The sequence below is a fragment of the Chelonia mydas genome, chromosome 15 (assembly GCF_015237465.2).
Source record: "Chelonia mydas isolate rCheMyd1 chromosome 15, rCheMyd1.pri.v2, whole genome shotgun sequence".
Taxonomy (NCBI): domain Eukaryota; kingdom Metazoa; phylum Chordata; order Testudines; family Cheloniidae; genus Chelonia; species Chelonia mydas.
Window position 1 is genome coordinate 6,879,472 of NC_057856.1, and position 19,125 is coordinate 6,898,596.

At 45.6% G+C, this 19,125-nt stretch overlaps 1 protein-coding gene across 4 annotated transcripts in view; it reads right to left on the reverse strand.

The window, feature by feature from the left end:
- The window catches only part of TBX5 (T-box transcription factor 5), a 49,775-nt gene that overhangs the window by 7,608 nt on the left and 23,042 nt on the right, over positions 1-19,125 (reverse strand). For all 4 annotated transcript variants that reach the window (XM_043529733.1, XM_043529732.1, XM_043529731.1 and 1 more), the window contains 2 exons: positions 18,929-19,020; positions 3,854-4,080 (listed from right to left, as the gene is read on the reverse strand). In XM_043529733.1, coding sequence (XP_043385668.1) covers positions 3,854-4,080; positions 18,929-19,020 — 319 coding nt within the window. The remainder of the gene's footprint in view (positions 1-3,853; positions 4,081-18,928; positions 19,021-19,125) is intronic.

Here is a 19,125-nt window from a genome sequence, read left to right on the forward strand (position 1 = left end):
ATTCCAGATGACTTTCAGATGCTGAGATCAAGTGTGCCCAACTAGAGAGATTGTTTGTTGTGTGTATGTGCACGCAAAGAGGGCCACAAGATATTTGCAGGGTCTTATATATATGAAACTTATAACAGGCTGCAAGCCACTCATGCTATTAAAAACAGTAAAAAGTTAGTCATACCTCCTAAGATGGTACCTACATTTTTTAAGATTTAGGTTTATTCGGAATACTGCCCCAGCAAAGCCCCTTGTTGTGGCTGGCACCATATTTAAGAGTGCCATGGATCACCCACGTTTTCCAGAGGCTTGGTATGATATAGAAGCTCATGTAGGTGCCCTTTTGAATGGTCTGTCAGGCTCACCACTGAAATTTAGAACTACTAGCACTGATAAACAACTATAAACTGTATCCAATTTTATATGGATGACCAGTCAGACCAGTTACTTGGCAGGGCATCCTCACCCAGCATGTGACTCCTATGGAATAAGATGAGAACTCGTCAAAGCTGATGGTCTGATTATCTATGGCACATGTACTCTAGTCCTTCAGTCTTTGCAGGATGTTGTATTAGAAAGGGTACCTGAGGGACTTCACAAAATGCTAGGAGATGGTCCAAATGCTGGTGTAGAGGCCCTGAGTAGGGCAGGTGCTTAACAACAAGGTAGAATCCTGGGATAACCAGAAAAACACAAGTCAAAGAACCCCTTGTACCTACACCATTATCCAGAAGGGCTTGGAAAAAAATAGCACCTGACCTATGTGACAAAAAGGCACCTACATGCCTGGGAACCATTGGTTATTTTTCTACGTTTGTAGAAATTCTATTTCTGAATAGACGCACAAGTCAATGGGCCATAGGAATATTAAAAGGCATTTTTTTCTCATTTTGGCATTCTGAAAGAACTTGTCTCAATGGGACCCAGCTCTGAAATCTAAGCTTTTGGGATAAAATATGTCTTCCTAGTACTTCCAGCGCTCATCACCCATGAGAGGAAGGACTCTGAGGTCTCTGAGGAGCATAGATTGTTAAGAGAATTCTACAGCAATAGGATCCCACATTAGCCCAGCTATTCATCTACAGGGGAACCCCCATATCAGTCACCAGGGTAAGTCCATCTTTGCTCAACAGATAAGAACAATGCTACTAACCACAGAAGCAAATCTTTGTCCTAGCAAGTGGTTGAGAGGCCAGGAGGTGTGAGATACTTCAGGATTTCCTCTTTAGCCGTTGGCATACAGACCAAAACTTACTCAAGCGTAAATCCAGAGACCCAGTCCTGATATAAATGGATAAGGAAAAAAACTGGACATGACTAGCTGTTGCAGCTACACCCTGACAGTCTTCATGGTAGAGGCTGATCAAAGTGTTTAGCACAGAAACATACAGGCAGCAGCTTAAGAACAGAAGAATGTCCCTATTGGGTCAGACCAAGGGTCCATCTAGCCAGTATCCTGTCTTCTGACAGTGGCCAGTCAGCTACTTCTGAACACAGCTGGATTGCCCTGTGATCCCAGTAACCTTAGTACCCACTGCACAGCCTTGCTGAAAGGTGATATTTCTATTGAGACTAGCTAGCGTACAGGAGTTGATGCCTCTGCACATTTGATGATCCAAGTAAATCAGTTGAAGAAAACCCTCCTCAAGACCAGAAGCTGAGCAGAGCTGGGTTAATAATGAATCTGGGGAGTTTATATTTTTGTAAAGTATTAAAGCTCATTAAAAGTTATTTATAAAGAAGATTAAGTGAGTGGGGAGGGGAAGATGTGAAGTGATGTGCACTGTGTTCTTAAAACTGTAGCAGGAAGCCAGGTAGGAGTTCGATCCAGGAAAGTACAGTGAAGTGAAGAGAGAGAACATGTTAGGGGGATACTGTTTTCCTTATTCTAATAAAGTTCCTTGTTTCAGTGTTAGAATAAAGTGGCCCGTGACAAATGCAGCCTGAGATTCAGGTGAAAGCTCGGGTCAGGTTCTGATTTATCCCAACTGGCTTGCTCATCCTTCGTTACTTTTCTTTTTAATTAATCTCACTTTGCAAAGAGCCACTTGGCAGCTATGTTCGCTCTCTCTGTTTCCCATTAACTTCTTGTTTCTTTTCTTTAAGCCCTGGTGGCTGTTTTCGATTTATTAGATGCATGGGGTGGGGGGGGAGCACAGAAAGGAAGGCAGAGATTCAGGCTCCTGAGAGGTACAGTTCTGGGCTCACGGAAGAAGTCGGTGGTATCTGACAGGACACTGCCACTCTTTGATTAAAGCATTTGGCGGCTTTCATAAAAGGCCCTTAACTGCTTGTGCCACTCAAGCCATTGGAGAGATAGCGAGGAGACAGCAGCGGCCCAGACGAGGGCTCCCTTTGCCAGTCCCCTGCACTTTCACAGGGCCATGCCTGCCGAAAGGGGTTGGTGAACTTATTCCTGAGCAGATATCTTCTCTTCTGTGACAATAAGAGGAAGTGAGATAATTGGGGGATTGAGGGAAACCACCCATGGAGCCACCACTTAGCGGGAATCCCAAAACTGGAAGGAAACCTCTGTTGATTCCTTATCACTTTACAATGTGGAGGCTGATGATGAATTGCTTTGTGTGGCCGGGACACACAGCAGTCAAAGATTGCCATGAGTGTTTGTTGTTGTTCAGGCTTTCTTGTTTTAAAAACAGAGCACGGGGGAAGAGGGTCTGGCAAAGGTTAAGCTAGTCGTGCAACGTAGCGGAGCTCAGATGCACTGGAGGCAGGGCTTGAACTAAGGGAGGGAAAGGGTGGCAGCTTTCTCGCCACTAAGTGAGCTGAAGGGGCAGAGTCTGGCTATGAAGGGAGATGTCTCCCGGACGAGGTGCTGACTCATGATCTAGGAGTCTTGGGTTCTGTTCCTGACTCTTCCACTGACTTGCTGCATGTGACTTTGGCTCTGCTTAGATTATAAGATCCTCCAGGCATTCACCACGTCTCACTGCATGTATGTGCAGCAGCTAAAAGGATGCGTGATCTCAGCTGGACCTGCTAGGTGTTACCATAACGCTACTAAAAATGACCTATAGCAGCCTTATGCCTGAGGAATCAGTGCTAGGGGGGTCACTATTTTTTCCCCTCTGGCATGGCTCAGTCTTGCAAGTTTTTCCCCACTGACTACATATGCCTTATTCCTGCTGGTGCACAGCTATTCACAAAAGCAGTCCCATTGATGTCAGCGGGATTACTCATTTCTGTAATTGCTCCTCAATCTGAATACGGCGTTCCCAGTAAAGCTTTGGCAGGACTGGGCTTAGGTCGCACAGCAGTCAGTGGCAAAGAACTCAGGTCTCCTGATTCCCAGTCCAGTTCCCTATTCACTGGACCAAAGACATAAAAGGAGCCTAGGCCCCATGCAGGCTGCACCCAAATATAAGACTGTATTCAGCAAACACCACCTGAAACCCAGAATATCTAGGTATGTGCATGTTTAGATTAACCCGTAGACCTTCTCAGAGGCTATAGAGACGGATAAGTTCTCTTTATCTCAGTCACTGGCTATCTTTCTGGATGTGGATTCGACTTGTAGCTGTGTTACCACCTCTGTGTTTCATCCGAGCTGCTCTTTCCTAACCGAGTTGAATCGAGCGGCAAGGCAGCTCGTCAGCCAGTGCAATTCAGCATCGCTCCTGAAGTCAGTGGCACTGCAGTGATTTACAACATCGGAGGATCTGGCCCAATGCCTATAACACAGGCGACACTGACAATAGCAAGCCTTTGCCCATCCAAAGGACTTAACTTTAAACCATGGCTGGGGAAATCAGGTATTGGTGAGGAATGCCAAATGGGTTTGACATCCATTTTTGCATGGGGAACCAATGAGCGAGATGAGGGGAAGTTGCCAGGGCCTGACCTTTTCTCTTGGTGCAGTGGTAGATCTGGCTGTGCTCCTGGGAGATCGGGTACGGGTTGGCAGGCGGTAGCAGGTCCTGGGAGGTGCTAGACACCCCGTTCTCGCACTGATACTGGGATGCTAGGTTGGAGGAGGCCGAGAGAACCCTGGTCTCACCACTGAAAGGGCTGTGATTAGAGGCCACTTTTTGTCTCACCGTACTCCTAGGAACCACTGGGTACTCTTTACTGAAAAACACAGGTGAAAAAATGCAGCACATTAGTATTGTCCATTTGCTCCAACTTCCAATAGAACCACCTCCCCAAGAATCAACGCCTTATGCGCACTTTATCGATACAACAAGCTACAGGGGGCCAGAGCAACGCTTATTTTTCTTCCCTCTAGGTCTCTTTAAACATGTACCTCTCCCACTGTGACTTCTATTATATATGTATAATAATCACCAGACCTACTTCTGCCATGCTGTTTATGGGGAATCAAGCTGACTTGGATGTAAATTATATATTGCGTGCCTATTGCTGTTTCTGTTCCTTTCCACCAACCTTCGCAGGTTTGTCTGTCCTCAGATTGTGATCTCAGAGCAGAGTGTGTCTAGAAAGCACACAGCATACAGTGATGCTACCATAAATAAATAATCAATTATAAATAATCTATCTGAGCACAGAGGCCTGCCTCAGACTGGGGGCAAAACAGTGTAGCTGAACCAACACAAACCCCCATTGCAAACAGGCTGCACCAATGTAAACCGGGACTTGCTCCCTTGCAGCTAACCTGGTTTGAAGCATCATTGTAGCTAAACTGCTAGCTAAAAACCTCACGGTGGACAAGGCCATATAGTCATTTTCATCCATGGTTCGCAAAGCACTTTAGAAATGTGAGTTGGCGTGATTATTACCCTCTGGGAAACTGAGCAGCTCCACTGAGTTCAGCTGCATCCACTGTGTTACTGGTATAACAGCCACATCCAGAGACCTTAGCCAAGATCAGGGCCACATTGTCTGTCTGTGAGGGCATAGGAGGCTTTAATTGCCACATCATGAGAGGCAGTCCCCTACTCAAAGAATTTACAATCAAAATAGATAGGGCAGACACAGAGTGGAAGGGGAAACTGAGGCTCAGAGTGGTGAAGGGAATTACTTAAGTTCACCCTGCAGGTAAGTAGCAGAGCCCAGAATAGAACACAGGTCTTCAGTCTCCCAGTCCTCTGCTGTATCCACCTCTGATGTGTACATGGAGATTACTCGTGTGACTAAGGTCTGCGAGCTGGAGTCTGGGCCTGATCCTGCAAACACATCCGTGGGACTTGGGGCATCAGTGGGACATCTTGTGTGAGGAAAGGGACTTCTGGTTGCAGGATGGAGCCCTATGCAGGATCAGGCCCCTTAGAGAGAACCCATTGCTGTGGCAACTAGAAGCTTATTTACAAAACTTAACAAAGCCAATTATAGAAAACTCCCTGCAGCAGCCAGCGTTCCTCCAAACCGCTGCGTCTGCTGCTGCCAGAAACATTAGCAGCCACGCTGTCATGGGGAGGAAAAAGTCAACCGAGAGCTCAACGCCAAACAAACGTGTCTCACGTCGTGCCCTGGAGCCGGCCAAATGTTGGGCTCTGGTCGTCTGCCAAGCAGAGAGTATTGCAAAGGTGGGGTCCCTTCCCCTGAGTAAGCCCATGGGAAGGGATAATAGGAGCCCAGCTTTGCTGCTGGGAAGGGCTTGAAGGCCAGAGGCCCCTCTCACATGCCTGGGACCCAGGCTGTACAGGATAAGAAAGAGGGAAAGGGAGTGGTATGAATGCACTGGCCCGATGTGGCAGCACCTTTCCCTCCCAGGGAAGCCAATGGCCATTGAGTATTGCTAGGGGCTCAGAGATGCATCTTCCACTCCCGTGGGCATTAACTTGTGCAGGTTCTGCCCCATGGTCTTGTCAGGGGAAGGGTTTTGCCTTCTGGAGAGGGAAGGTCCAGAGGCCATGGCCCTCAAACATCATGGAGCTCAGGGATCCCCAACTCCAGGTTATATCATCCTCTCAAGCACAGTCAGCAGCCAAGAGTTTTTTCCTCCTGTGTATGCTGCAGCCTCCAGGAACCAGAGTGAGACCAGGGATATAAAGTGTAATTCAGAACTCTATTTATTAGTTACATGACAAGATGGATCCTCCAGAGTCTAAGCACCCGGCAGCTGAGTGTGCCTGCATCGTGCGAGAGACCCCTCACAACGGGAAGCCATCTGGTGATTACACAGATTGCCAGTGAGGAGTGGGCTCGACCCACTGGCAGTGTGGCTCCCAATGCTTCATCAGTGTTCTATCCCCTCTCGGCAGGCCAAAGAGGAGTTTACACTTTAACTCTCCCTTGCCTTTCTCCTTGAATCCAGAGGAAAGTATGGTGCATATAGTGCCTGATCCCCAGTCCCTTTTCCCTGTGCCCCAACATACCCTGAGAGCCTCCATTGTGCATGGTCATATGGAGGGAGGGGCTCCCCTAGGCTTGGAGCTTGGAGTTGGGGGGGACAACGCAACATTGCTTCATTTCCCTCTCTCTGGCTGCTTTAGGGAACACAGGGGTGACTTTCCATTGTGTTTGTCCCCAGCACATTATGAGAGAGTAGGTAAGTCTGTGTAGGAATGGATCATCCCTCTCTATTCACAGGCACAACTCACACTCACACAGAAGTTACATATACACACACACACAATACAGACCACTACCTTCGAGAGGAAGTGATGGAAAATTAGGGCTGGTCAAAAATTTTGTGTCACATCTGTTTTTTGATGGAAAACTGGGGGTTTGACTAAATGAATTTTGTTGCCAAAGTGTCTGCTTTCAGCAGAAAGTGTTGATTTTTGTCTTGTTTTGTTAAGAAAAACCAAATGTCTGAAAATCAGGATGTTGTTATTCAGACTTTCCACCACGGTGCCTGATGGGAGTTGTAATTTGGGTATCTCATGCTCCTATTCTCCTCTATGGGTTGGGCTCCCCACTCAGACTTTATTTCCTGAAGATGCAGAATGGCCATGCCATTTCCATGAGGCACCAGCTCCCTTTACAGAGAGAGGAGACCCAGAGGAAATGTAGTCTGGCCAGGGAAGCTGGCCTGTCGAAAGAACTCAAAATACAACTCCTATGCGACACCTCAGTGGCATTTGTCAGAACAGAAATGTTTCGGTTTTCAGCTCAAATATACATTATTTTGATTTTTTGCCAAAACCTCAAAATTTCCCATGGGGAAAAACCCTGTTTTCTGACCAGCTCTATATAAAATGTCCTTCTTCCAACTTGCTCATCTATCTATCCATCTGTCCAGACAGACATCTACAAATTTATATCTTGGTCTTCCCTGCGGTGTCTAAGTTCTCACAAAGAGATTTCTCTGGCACCATCTAAAGCAGCAGTCGTCTTGAAACATTTATTAATGTTTGCAGAGCACACTTGATATGTACTGTGAACATTTATCATCTGAGATTGCCCCCTTGGTCTTTAAAAATGCATTAGACATTTTTCAGTGCCGAAAAGTGACTGCTCCAAAAATAGCCAATTGTAATCATAGGCCAAAGGTTTAATGGAACGAAAGGTTTTACTTATTGCTGGCGCAGAAAGATTGCCAGGCATAGGACTTTTGCTTTTCAAAAATAACTGCATGAAGGGGGACAGGGGAACGTGAAAGGCTGCATGCTACTGGCGAGTGTATTCAGCCTTCTGAGCAGCAAGGGGATACTGTTGTCATACAGCCAGAATGCCAGGGCTCTACTTTTATATTACAATGTTAATGTAGGACTTTTTTTCACATTAAACATTGTATACAAAAAGGCTGGTTTAGGAAAGAATTTACAAGGAGGGAAGCTATTTAGAGCATTCGAAAGGACGAAAGGTAAATGTTCAGTTACTGTATTTTATTACTGTTTTGCAGTAGAACCAAGGGGCCCCAACTGAGGTCAGGGCCCCATTTTCTAGGCATTGTACATACACACAGGGAGAGGCAGTCCCTGCCCCAAAGAGTTTACAGTCTGAACAAGCAAGAGGTAGCTAGAAGACAGTATTATTTTGTTTTATTACCATTTTACTGGGGGGAACTGAGGCCCAGAGAGGTTAAATGACTTGCTCGAGATCACACAGGAAGCTTCTGGCAGACGCAGGAACCGAGCCTGGTTCTGCCGGGTCTCCGGCTACGTCTCTACTTAAACTGCTACAGCACACAGTTGTGCTGCAGAACTTCAGTGTAGACACTGCCTGTGCTGATGGGAGGGGTTCTCCCCTGGGTGTGGGGAATCCATCTCCCCGAGAAGAACTATTCCATCGACCTAGCGCTGTCTACACCAGGGGTTAGACCAGCTTAACTGTATCGCTTTTTCACACCCCGGAGAGACGTAGCTATGCTGCTTTAACTTTTCAGTGGAGATGAGCCCTGAGTCTACTGCCCTAACCACAACGCCTCCCTGTCTCTCCAGGGGGAGGGATAGCTCAGTGGTTTGAGCATTGGCCTGCTAAACCCAGGGTTGTGCGTTCAATCCTTAAGGGGGCCATTTAGGAATCTGGGGCAAAAATTGGGGATTAGTCCTGCTTTGAGCAGGGGGTTGGACTAGATGACCTCCTGAGGTCCCTTCCAACCCTGAGATTCTATGAAAGCCAATGGGAGATGCATGGCTAAAACCCTACACAGCTGTTTTAAAATCTGTCCTCTTGATAGGGGGGCGGGGGGAAGGAGAGAGAAAAGAGGGGAGGCAGGGGGAAGAGGTCCTTTTCCTTGCACCTGATCAGCAGCAACAGGGAGGTCAAAGGATGGGGGATTCCTGGAGTGACTTCTGCCTGCCAGACAACGGCACCAAAAGCAGCTGCTGGAGGTGGGGATCTGGAATGTCTCTGTACAGCCTGGCTAGCAGTACTAGAAAGCAGCTCCACTATGTGGTGGCTAAGTGCAGAGGGTGCAGAGTAGGGAACTCACCACATGTCATATGTGCCCTGTCAAATCAGCTCATAGATTCATAGATACTAAGGTCAGAAGGGACCATTATGATCATCTAGTCCGACCTCCTGCACAACACAGGCCACAGAATCTCACCCACTCACTCCTGCGAAAAACTTCTCACCTATGTCTGAGCTATTGAAGTCCTCAAATCGTGGTTTAAAGACTTCAAGGAGCAGAGAATCCTCCAGCAAGTGACCCGTGCCGCACGCTACAGAGGAAGGCAAAAAACCTCCAGGGCCTCTTCCAAACTGCCCTGGAGGAAAATTCCTTCCCAACCCCAAATATGGCGTTCAGCTAAACCCTGAGCATATGGGCAAGATTCACCAGCCAGATACCCAGGAAAGAATTTTCTGTAGTAACTCAGATCCCACCCCATCTAACATCCCATCACAGGCCATTGGGCCTATTTACCATGAATAGTTAAAGATCAATTAATTACCCAAATCATGTTATCCCATCATACCATCTCCTCCATAAATTGATCGAGTTTAATCTTAAAGCCAGATAGGTCTTTTGCTCCCACTGCTCCATCTTTTAAATACCAAATCCTTACCGCAAACTGCTCAGCAACAACCCACAGGGCTTACAGAGAGTCAGAGAAATCACCAGCTGTTCATCTCATGAAGAAGAGAAATTTGGGGGACATAGAGAGGGGGAAATAAATGATCTGGGATTAATCATTTGCCCATTTCTAGTAAAATCTATTGCATACTCAGAGGAACCAATCAACATCACTGTGCCCATCGACATCACTAGGAATTTTATCTGGCTAGCTTTAAGCAATATGTTTTGAGCAACAGACTCAACTCCAGCTTCATAGCCTGTTCAGCAAAGGCTGTATGGGCAACGAAAGGGTTAATGTGGGGCTGAGAGGCCAATTATGCTACCTGGCTGCACCTGGAGGGAGGGCGCGGCTTAATTAAAGATGAAGCCCAGCTGGGGAAGAAGCTGGGTGGTGACTATAAAGAAGGGAAGTCTGGCTGAGAAGGGTGTTGTAGGAAAGAATGTTCTAGTCATGCTTTAGGACTAGAAAGTGGGAAAATGAGGGTCTGGGAGTGTCAAGGAGGAAGCCCAGGGGGACAGTTAGCCCTGAGATCCTCTCCTAAGCAGATGTATTGGAGAGGAGAGACATGGAGCAGCCTCTGGCCTGGAGCAAGCTCTGGTGCTGAGGGTCCTGGATAAAAGGACTGGACTGAACTTCCTAGGAGGTGTTCAGCTGAGTAAGGGAAATGTGAGAAGTCAAACCTGAGGAGGGCAGAAGTTGGGTTAAATTTGCACTTTTGGTTTGGGATTTGGTTGGGGGAATCCAGCAGGGAGTCCTGACCCTGACAGAAGGACTAACTGAGAGAAGCTGTGGGAAAGGCCAGTTGCTAGGCTATGGTAGAAAGAAGGCCTGGAAAGCAGCAGCACAGAGTCTGACTGAGCAGATGTTGGTTGCTGGTAAGGTCCTGGACTGGAAACCAGTGTCATGAGAGGGCCTGGGCTCTCCTATTCACCCCTGGAGAAGGTGGTGTCAGGCCCAGAGCTGAAGACCTTTCCTAAGGACATTGGATTGTCTGTGGACATTGTTACCCCAGAAAGGGTGGAACTAAAATGTGACCAGGCTGGAGGGCTGAGTCGAGAGACGACCAGAGCAACCTATCAGCCGAGTGCTCTAGAGTGGAAAAGTTTCAGAGTAGCAGCTGTGTTAGTCTGTATTTGCAAAAAGAAAAGGAGTACTAGTGGCACCTTAGAGACTAACCAATTTATTTGAGCATCTGATGAAGTGAGCTGTAGCTCATGAAAGCTTGAGCTCAAATAAATTGGTTAGTCTCTAAGGTGCCACAAGTCCTCCTTTTCTTTTTTCTAGAGCTGAAAGAGGCACTTCCCCAGCCCTAGCCCCAAGCAGGTGCATCAGTGGTAAGTCCACTCTTCTCATCACCCTTTTTAAGTTCAAAGTGCTGGTGAAGTTCACAAGCCCATATTGGTTTCATTGATTATCAATAAACTTGGCAGAATTTGACTTTTTATCAGTGAGATTATATTGATTGTTTTTTAAGCATTCTTCTATTTTTATCTATGAAAACTGTCATAGTTGCAGGAAATTATGGGGTGGGAAGCGGGTCTGATGATGATTATTTCATGACCGTAGACACAGATTCCAAAATGTCAAGCTTTACGAATGCTGCTGCCTAATTAGCGGCAGCTCTAGTTCTGTGAATGCTGGTGCTGGCCGTTTTAGCAGAGCTATAAATACATGCTTCGTGCAGCATTCACTACAACAGGTTTTGTACCCATTAAGATGGGACTCTGAGTTCTCGGGCAACATGTTTCTTTCTTTGCCTATCTGTGAATTTCAATTATCAGTGGAAATTTTGTCTGGAGGGTAAAATTATCAGCAAAGTAGATAATTGGCCTTGGAAGGATTTAGAATTTTAACAAGGAAGGCACTTAAAAGAAGGGGTACATAGAGAACTGAGCAAACCAGACAGGGAGGGCAAAAGGACTCAGTCAGAGACTATAATCGCCTTCTTTGAGAGTCAGAAAAATGGTTCTGTAAAAATCACACCTCTTTGCTCTACATCCCTGCTCCGAGTGTCTCTGAATTATATCTGCTTATTTTACTAGCAAACCACTTATGCCCTCAGTGCAAAGCCAATGCAGCTATAGGGGACTAGGCTGCATTCCAATGTGCCTCCTGCCTCATTGGAGAATTGTCAGCTAGGTTGTGTTTGCAAAGGGCCAGGTTTTCCTGCGTGTGTGTGTGTTGCAGACACCGGGCTAGCACTATGCATGACAGATCCAATGTGCACAGGCAGACTGATTTCAGGATGTGCATGCCCATACAAATCAGTGGATGAAATTCATGGCTGTACAGAAGACCAGTCTAAGGTGTAGGCATCACCCAAATCTGCAAAATAGGGGTTAAGTGAGATTTAAATGGCGTGTATATACTCCTTCCACTGACTCTCTACCCAGCTTATGCACCTCCACTGAAGACGGCATGGATACACACACAGTTGGACGCTGCCATATTTGAAAGTCTGGCTTAGAGGCCACAAACCTCTTCCATGCTCCAGTGGAGCAGGGAAGAGGCAAAGACTGTGTTTATGCTTCAATTTATCCTAAGCCATCTGGAGGGCCAAACTAGCCTCTGGTGCAAGTTAGAGCAGCCATAGGGCTGCTCTAGCTTACTCCAGCTGGAATGGTCCCTAAAGAATGTTCCACTCACTGGAAATTAACAGAGCGCATCAAGCTCTTGTCCCTGCTCCAGCTCCCTTTCCCCAGCCAAACCAGATACAGCCACTATGCTAAGTCCAAGATTCCCCAGTGCTGGAAGAATCCTGTTACAGCTTTACAGTAGCTTTAAGGTCATTTTGCATTGTGGGGAGGAAGCCCAGAAGTTTTGCTGTTGAAAGTTTAGATGGCACAAGGAGCACAACTTGATTTTCAGCTCTCCGGCAGAGTTTGCAGCACTGAAAGTCAAACAGCTTCACTTGATTTTTGCAAATGGAAATTGAATTCTCATGAAACCTCACCATGTGAGTGTCATGCCACTTTGCTGACTGCAGTGAGGTCCAAGCCACACTCATATGAAGGAAAGCAACTGGCATGTCATTAAATAAAACTTAGTTTTACAAGGTGCCCCAAGGCAGGCAACAAATATCAAGACTATCCAGAGTTATCCTAATTTGTTAAACAAAACTTTGGAAGGGAGATTAAAACCTCATGCTTCAGGGATTAAACCAATCTCTAATAGAGATCCGGACAAGGCCTGATGTGGGGGCAGATTATTCCAGATCTACTGTGAGATTTACACTTTCCTCCAAAACATCTGGTACTGGCCAACATCAGAGACAGAATACTGGGCTTGATGGACCTTGGGCCTGATCCAGTCTGACAAGTCATGTTACTAAGGTAAATAAGATGAGTGCAATAGCTAACTGCAAACCCAACAGTTAGTATCCACTGACTTATCACTCACATGCAGCCTTGGACAATCGGGAATGGTTTTATTGAAAGGGAAGTTTGGCCAGGACACTGAGGTTATCCTTTATCTTTTTGATGAATCATGGGATCTTTAACTCTTACCTGGTCATCTAACTTAAGCCGAAAGGGCTTATGTTTACCAGCTCCTCAGTATGATGCCCCCTCTATGGCTGCAGAATCAAAACTGGGGATGGACCTAAGTGCAGATGTGCATATTTGGCACAAAAGTGTTTGATTTTAGGCCAATTTTTTGTTTATTGCTCAGAACAGGGGTCAGGAGAGGAATGGAAGTTAGACACAACTGATGCAGAAAGGAAGAGGAAATTCATTGACCTACCAGCCCCCAACAAAAAAGCCTGGAGTGTAAATTTGCATCATTTTAATATTTGCATTGTGTGTGTGTGTAGTTATCTGTGTAACTAAAAACAGGTGTCTTAGAAGCATTCTTGGGAGCGTCTCCTGGGATCCTGAATTTAGTTAATCTACATTCTGAGAGAAGTCCGAGGAAAAACTGACACATTGCCTTCCCTCGCCAAATGACTCCCTGATCTCTTACAAATCCCCCCTCCCTGAGCCAGCCGGCCAACGCCATGGAAAGCAGCAGAGTGGGTGGGTTACATAATGGAATGAGCCAAAAGTCAGACTTGGTAGGGCTGCACTATTCCAGCCCCACAGCTGCCCTCTCCACATCGCTATCCAATATCCCATCTCCCCCCCACCCCCGGCTTGAGAGGTGATTTAACAAGACCAGTTTGGACTGGTGCAGGTAGTAGTTTAGCACCTAACACTTCCACACACAACACCTGATACCAGAAGCGCAGCCTGATGGAGGAGTGTTCGGGGGGGGGGAGCCTAGCCACTCTTTACCAGAAGCTTTGAGTGGGTGACTGAGGATGGATCACTTGATTGCCTGTTCTGTTCATTCCCTCTGAAGCACCTGGCATTGGCCAGAGTCAGAAGACTGGACTCTGGGCTAGATGAACCATTGCTCTGGTTCATAAGAGCGGCCATACTGCATCAGAATTGAGACTACAGGAGACCTAGAGCTATAGTAAGGTGAGGTATCAATAGAATAGCAAAAAGCTGGGATGTAGGGGGCATGCCCCCTACTCAAATGGTTACACTTATGCCTGATGCAAACTCTTTAGAGCTAATGTTCTCAGGTTAAATATCTAGTCTTAACTGTTGCTGAATGTGAGTATGGGGAGGGGCAGGGGAATAGGAAGGTACCCTGGAAATTTTGCTGTCCATATTTATTAGTGTTTAATTGTGAGGACCTTCTAGAGATATTGTCTTGCTGGATGGCTGCCCTGTAACTGAGCACCAGAGCAGTGAAGGAAGCAGAAGCAATATTATGCCTCCCTAATAGAGATTTGACTGATGCTTAGTCCGGTATCTGCAGAGCCTGTTGGAGTGGTACTCATGGGCCAATTCCTTAGTCTTAATCTGGACCTGATCCAAATCCCATTGATTTCAATGAACTATATGCATCAGGCCCTGGGTTTGCACTCGGTCCTTCTGCAGGCAACCTTCTATTGGAGTCTATTGGCAGAGTAGGGACTGAGCAACATCTCCCCACCAGGGGTGATAGCCCCCACACTAGGGGTTAGCATTTTCTCTTAGGAAGTGTCTAAGGTGACACATGGAGCTGCTGAGATTTCATTGAGCCAGAGCATGGGGAAATGAAAATGCATATAGAGTTGCAATGGTAAAATGATAGCAGTAACTTGCAATGGAACAAACCCCAGTTGCATCCGGTATTATGGATCTAGCAAACAGATTTGGTGTTAGCATGTCCTCCTGCGCGGACACACCTTGGTGAGTCCTCAGATTCACCCAAAAATTCCACCAGCACCAACACACACACACACTGACATGCATGTCTCAGCTGTGGAATCCTGGCACTAACTCTTGATCCATGTTGATCATCCTACTGCACAAACCAAGGGGCATCTCCCCATTTAGTTCTGTGAACTCTTTCTCAAAAGGTAAAATCTAGACACGGCCATGATAGCAGATGTTGGACCAGATTCTGCTTTTGGTAACACCAACATATATCAGAGCAATGCCTTTGAAGCCAATGCGGTTACTCTGGATTTATGGTACTGAAAGCAAAATATGGCCCTTTATCTCCATTAGAGAGAGACCCCTATATAACACCAAGCCTCTTCTGCTGTTGTATACCCCATTCTAGAACTTTGTCACACATTATAAAGGCCAGTGATAGCCATTTAAGTCATTCAGAGCATTGCTTTCATATAATTTTTCATAAACAAGAGCTTCCCAAATGTGAAACTCAAAACTACTGAATTAGTTTCAATGGTAATTAGGACTTTGATTTTTCAGAAGTGCTGAACACCTGTGACACCACTTGAAGTCAACAGGAGCTGCAGGTGCTCAGCAAGAGATTCAATTTCTTTTAAGGCGCCTCTCATTTTGAGTGTTCGCGGCTGAAGCACAGTAAAAGTCACCAACTCTTTTCCCACCCTCTATTCTATTAGCTGCAGGTACAAAAATCTGAACTCTCTAGGCAATGCCCCATCCCTCCAAAATCACTCCATAGATATGGTTTATTAATACATCTCCGTTGGCTCCTGCATGGAGAAGTTTAAGGGCAAAATTCTACTCTGGAATACACAGTGCAGATCCCTGCTTTAATTTCATCCTCTGTGGATCAATGCAGAACATTCTGCATGTGATCTCCAGGCTTAATTCTCATGGGCACTATTAGAGAGTTGTAGACCAAGATCTAGGGTGAAATATGCCCCAACAATCCCCCACTGTCTGAGGTATGAATGTGAGAAATAATTTGCCTAAAATTTCCAAGCATTAAAATGACAAACTTCCATCTGAATTGGTTTTGAATTTCAACATGAACACAACTGGCAAACAAGGAGATGGATAGATATACACAGTCTTTTTCTTTCTATGAATGTAATAGATCTCAGTTTGTTTGATCTCACAAACTAAAGCTCACAAGGTATGTATTCCTAAAGTATATAGCAACTGACATGAGCATGAATAGTCCTGTTGCTAATGGAGGGGAAGATAAACCTGTATTGGAGGCCTGCATTAACTAGAATTTGGATCTCACTGCAGACCTAGTCTATTCTTTGCCTATGAATTACCTGATGTTGAAAGGTGTTGCCTTGATCACCCAGTTGACTGAAGTCTTTTACTTGGACAGGCCTATATGCTCACTTCAGCTGTGTATGTGGAGGAGACCAAACCCATGGCGATGCCATGCAGAGAGGAAGGCAGCTAGGGGGATGTTCTCTGAAACTCATATATGTTCTACATAGCTGACCGTTCCCCTCTCTGCTAAAACATCCATGTGTCTGAAAGGCTGGTTAGAAAAAGTGCATGCCCAGGCAATTGGGAGTGGAGTTGGGGGGACAAGTCCCATGGTATGGGCATATTCCTTTCCCCAAATGGTGAATTTGCACCAAAATAACCTTGGCTATTAATGCTGCTCAGAGGAGCATGATTCTGCTGTAGACTTTACAATCACCACTGTAGATGGGGGCTCAGCAAAACACAGGCAGCTGTGGAGCAGGAAGTAGTGGTAAATGAAGGTAGGCTTAGCTTGTACCATGGTGTAGGTGGGGGAGCAGTTTGGGGAGTCTAGATTTGGTGGGAGGAGCTCTCTACAAAGAGCCTGAGATCTACAGAAGCCCTGCTCCATATTCCCATGGATCTTGGCCCATTATTCGCTTTGGAATGTAGTGCGTGTCCCCCCTCCCGCCCACGTGCGCACATTCTGCCACTGCATTTCCATCAGCCCCCATTCCTCTCCTGGTATCCTGGACTCCCTAAAGTCTCCAGGTCTCCAAGGACTGCAGTGGTTTTCAGATGCCTGTCCTGCAGCTTTTACCAGGGAAAGGTTGGTATTGGCTGCACAGAACACACTGTAATGGCACCACCAGCATAAGTCTCACCTGACCTGATGAGGTCACCCTGCCAGAGACTGGGTAATTCAAGACACATGCCTGTTCTATACTTGCTCTTTTCTAAGGCTGCCCACAAGGAAGAGAGTGCCCACTCTGTTGGGTTTTTTAGGTGGTAATGGGCCTGTCCTGCTCCTATTGAAATTAATGTCAAAACTCAGACCAGCTTCAGAAGTCAAACCCAATGGATCAGATTTGCTCCTGCCTTTTGGTCCCCTTTCTGCCACTCTGGTAGTGCAAAGATGCTGGGGAGAAGCCAGACCTGGGCAGCTGAGAAGACCCCTTGTTTAGTGTCCCTGCACCCTCTCCCCTCCAACCTGGATCTCAGGGGACATGTATAGGGCAGGAGGGCGTGTGCTGAGGTGGATCCTCAGTCGGGGTATGATCCCTTAAACCCCAGCCTGATCTGATGTGGGGACAAGTGCCTGAACCAGGAATCCATAACCAGCTAATGCTCCTCTCCTGTCTTGAGCCTCATCTTGGCTTTGCAAATTGTGTTTCTATTAGCTCTGCTGTCTTACGTTAAATGTCCTTTTGTGATAACCACAGACCCATATTTAAAACTCAACAGAACTGAGATCTAGCTAGAAGAAGATAGCATTGCCCTTCCTTCAGAATGAAACATTAATGATGTCCATGGCAACATTACCCAGTGAGATGATTGCTAACCAAGGGGATCTTAGGTCACCAATTTCTAGTGGTCTATTTTTACATCTCTTCATCTCCTTTTTATAATCAGTAGCCTGATATTTTTAGTCTGGCTATGTTCTTAGCTGACCTAAATGGATGCAGCTCCATTGAAGTCGATGGAGCTACGCATTTGACCCATCATTTTAAAACCTGTTTTTCTCACACACGGTCAGGCCACTCTTCTGTCTTTTATTTTCCTCTACAAAGCCATCCTGAATGGTTCTTTATTTCAAAATAACAATCTTACTCCACCCTTCTCCAAAATAACTTCTTTGTGAAAATGGCAAGGTGTGTGGTTTTTTTCCCCACCCTTCTGTCTAGGAAGCAAACTAAGCATCAGAAAATACACAGTGCCAACTCTGCAGAATACCTTAACCCTTTCAACTACTCCAGTTCCCACTGTGTATATTTCCAAGAGTTTCTGTTCACTAGATCCACAACCACAGGATTGCACAAAACTATTGACTTTAGCACCAGCTCAGCATGGCCATGTGCCATGATTTCCATATGGCATGAAGTTTTTCTAATAGTCTTCAGCATTTCACCCCAAGGAAAAATAGTAATTAATGTAAAGTTTCAAGATTTTCCATTCATCAAAGCTATAGGGTAACTGAACAGCAAAAACTTGTCAGGACATGATTGTCCAAGTTTAAAAGGAGGTGTGAGTAGGGAAGGAAAAACTATTTCACTTTTCAGAGTATGAAAAAAATATTTACATCAGCTGCCAGGATGAGTGTAGCTGTTAGAAAGGTTATATGATAAGGGATCACAGGACAGTCTGATTTATCACAAAGGTGGATTCAGAGGAGAATAAGGTGGCTTTTTTATTTTTGGCTCTTGGACGTGAGCCTACAAACACTTGAACATGTGAGTTTAATCTTATTCAACTGGACAGTCACATGCATAAGTGTTTGCAGCATAAGAGACATTGTTGTCTAGCAGTATGATTTACATAGCCATTAAGGCTCGATCCTGCCAATGCTTGTACACGTGAGTAACTTTCTGACCATTCTGACAATCTAGTCTGACCTCCTGCATAACACAGGTCAGAAAGCCTCATCCAGTGATTCCTGCATCAAGTCCAACTGCTTGTGGTTGAGCTAAAGCAGCTCTTTTAGACACACCTCCAATTGCCATCAGATTCTATCATGTCCCTTTTTAAGTTGTTCCAGTTGTGAACTATCTGTAAATTTTACCCATGAACCTTCTTTCTAATCTGAATTTGTCAGGCTTCAGCTTCTGGCCATTGCATCTTGTTTTGCTTTCTCTTAGATTAAAGAACCCAGATATTAGAAATCTTCTCCCCATGTAGGTACTTAAAACCATGATCAAGTCACCTCTTATCCTTTTCTATTTTCAGTCTTGATGTTTTTTGTTTTTAATCAAGTTCAGCATATACATAAATATTTGCAGGATTGAGGACTAAATTTGACAAACTAAAGTAATGCATATGAGGCCAATTGCTGCAATGGCAAACTTTTTCATACCGTATGTGTAAATATTTTACCTTTGCATTCTTGACATTCTGTGTAGCTCCATATCGTCACTACCTCGAAACCCTTTAGCAAAGGGATTATTTTCAATCTTTAACTGGGTGATCTGAAGGAAGGAACAAGAAGTGGTTTATCGTGAGCATTTCATTCCCACTCCAAAGAATTAGGCATTACAAATCGAGCTTCCTAGAATTAGAAATCTCTGAGCTGA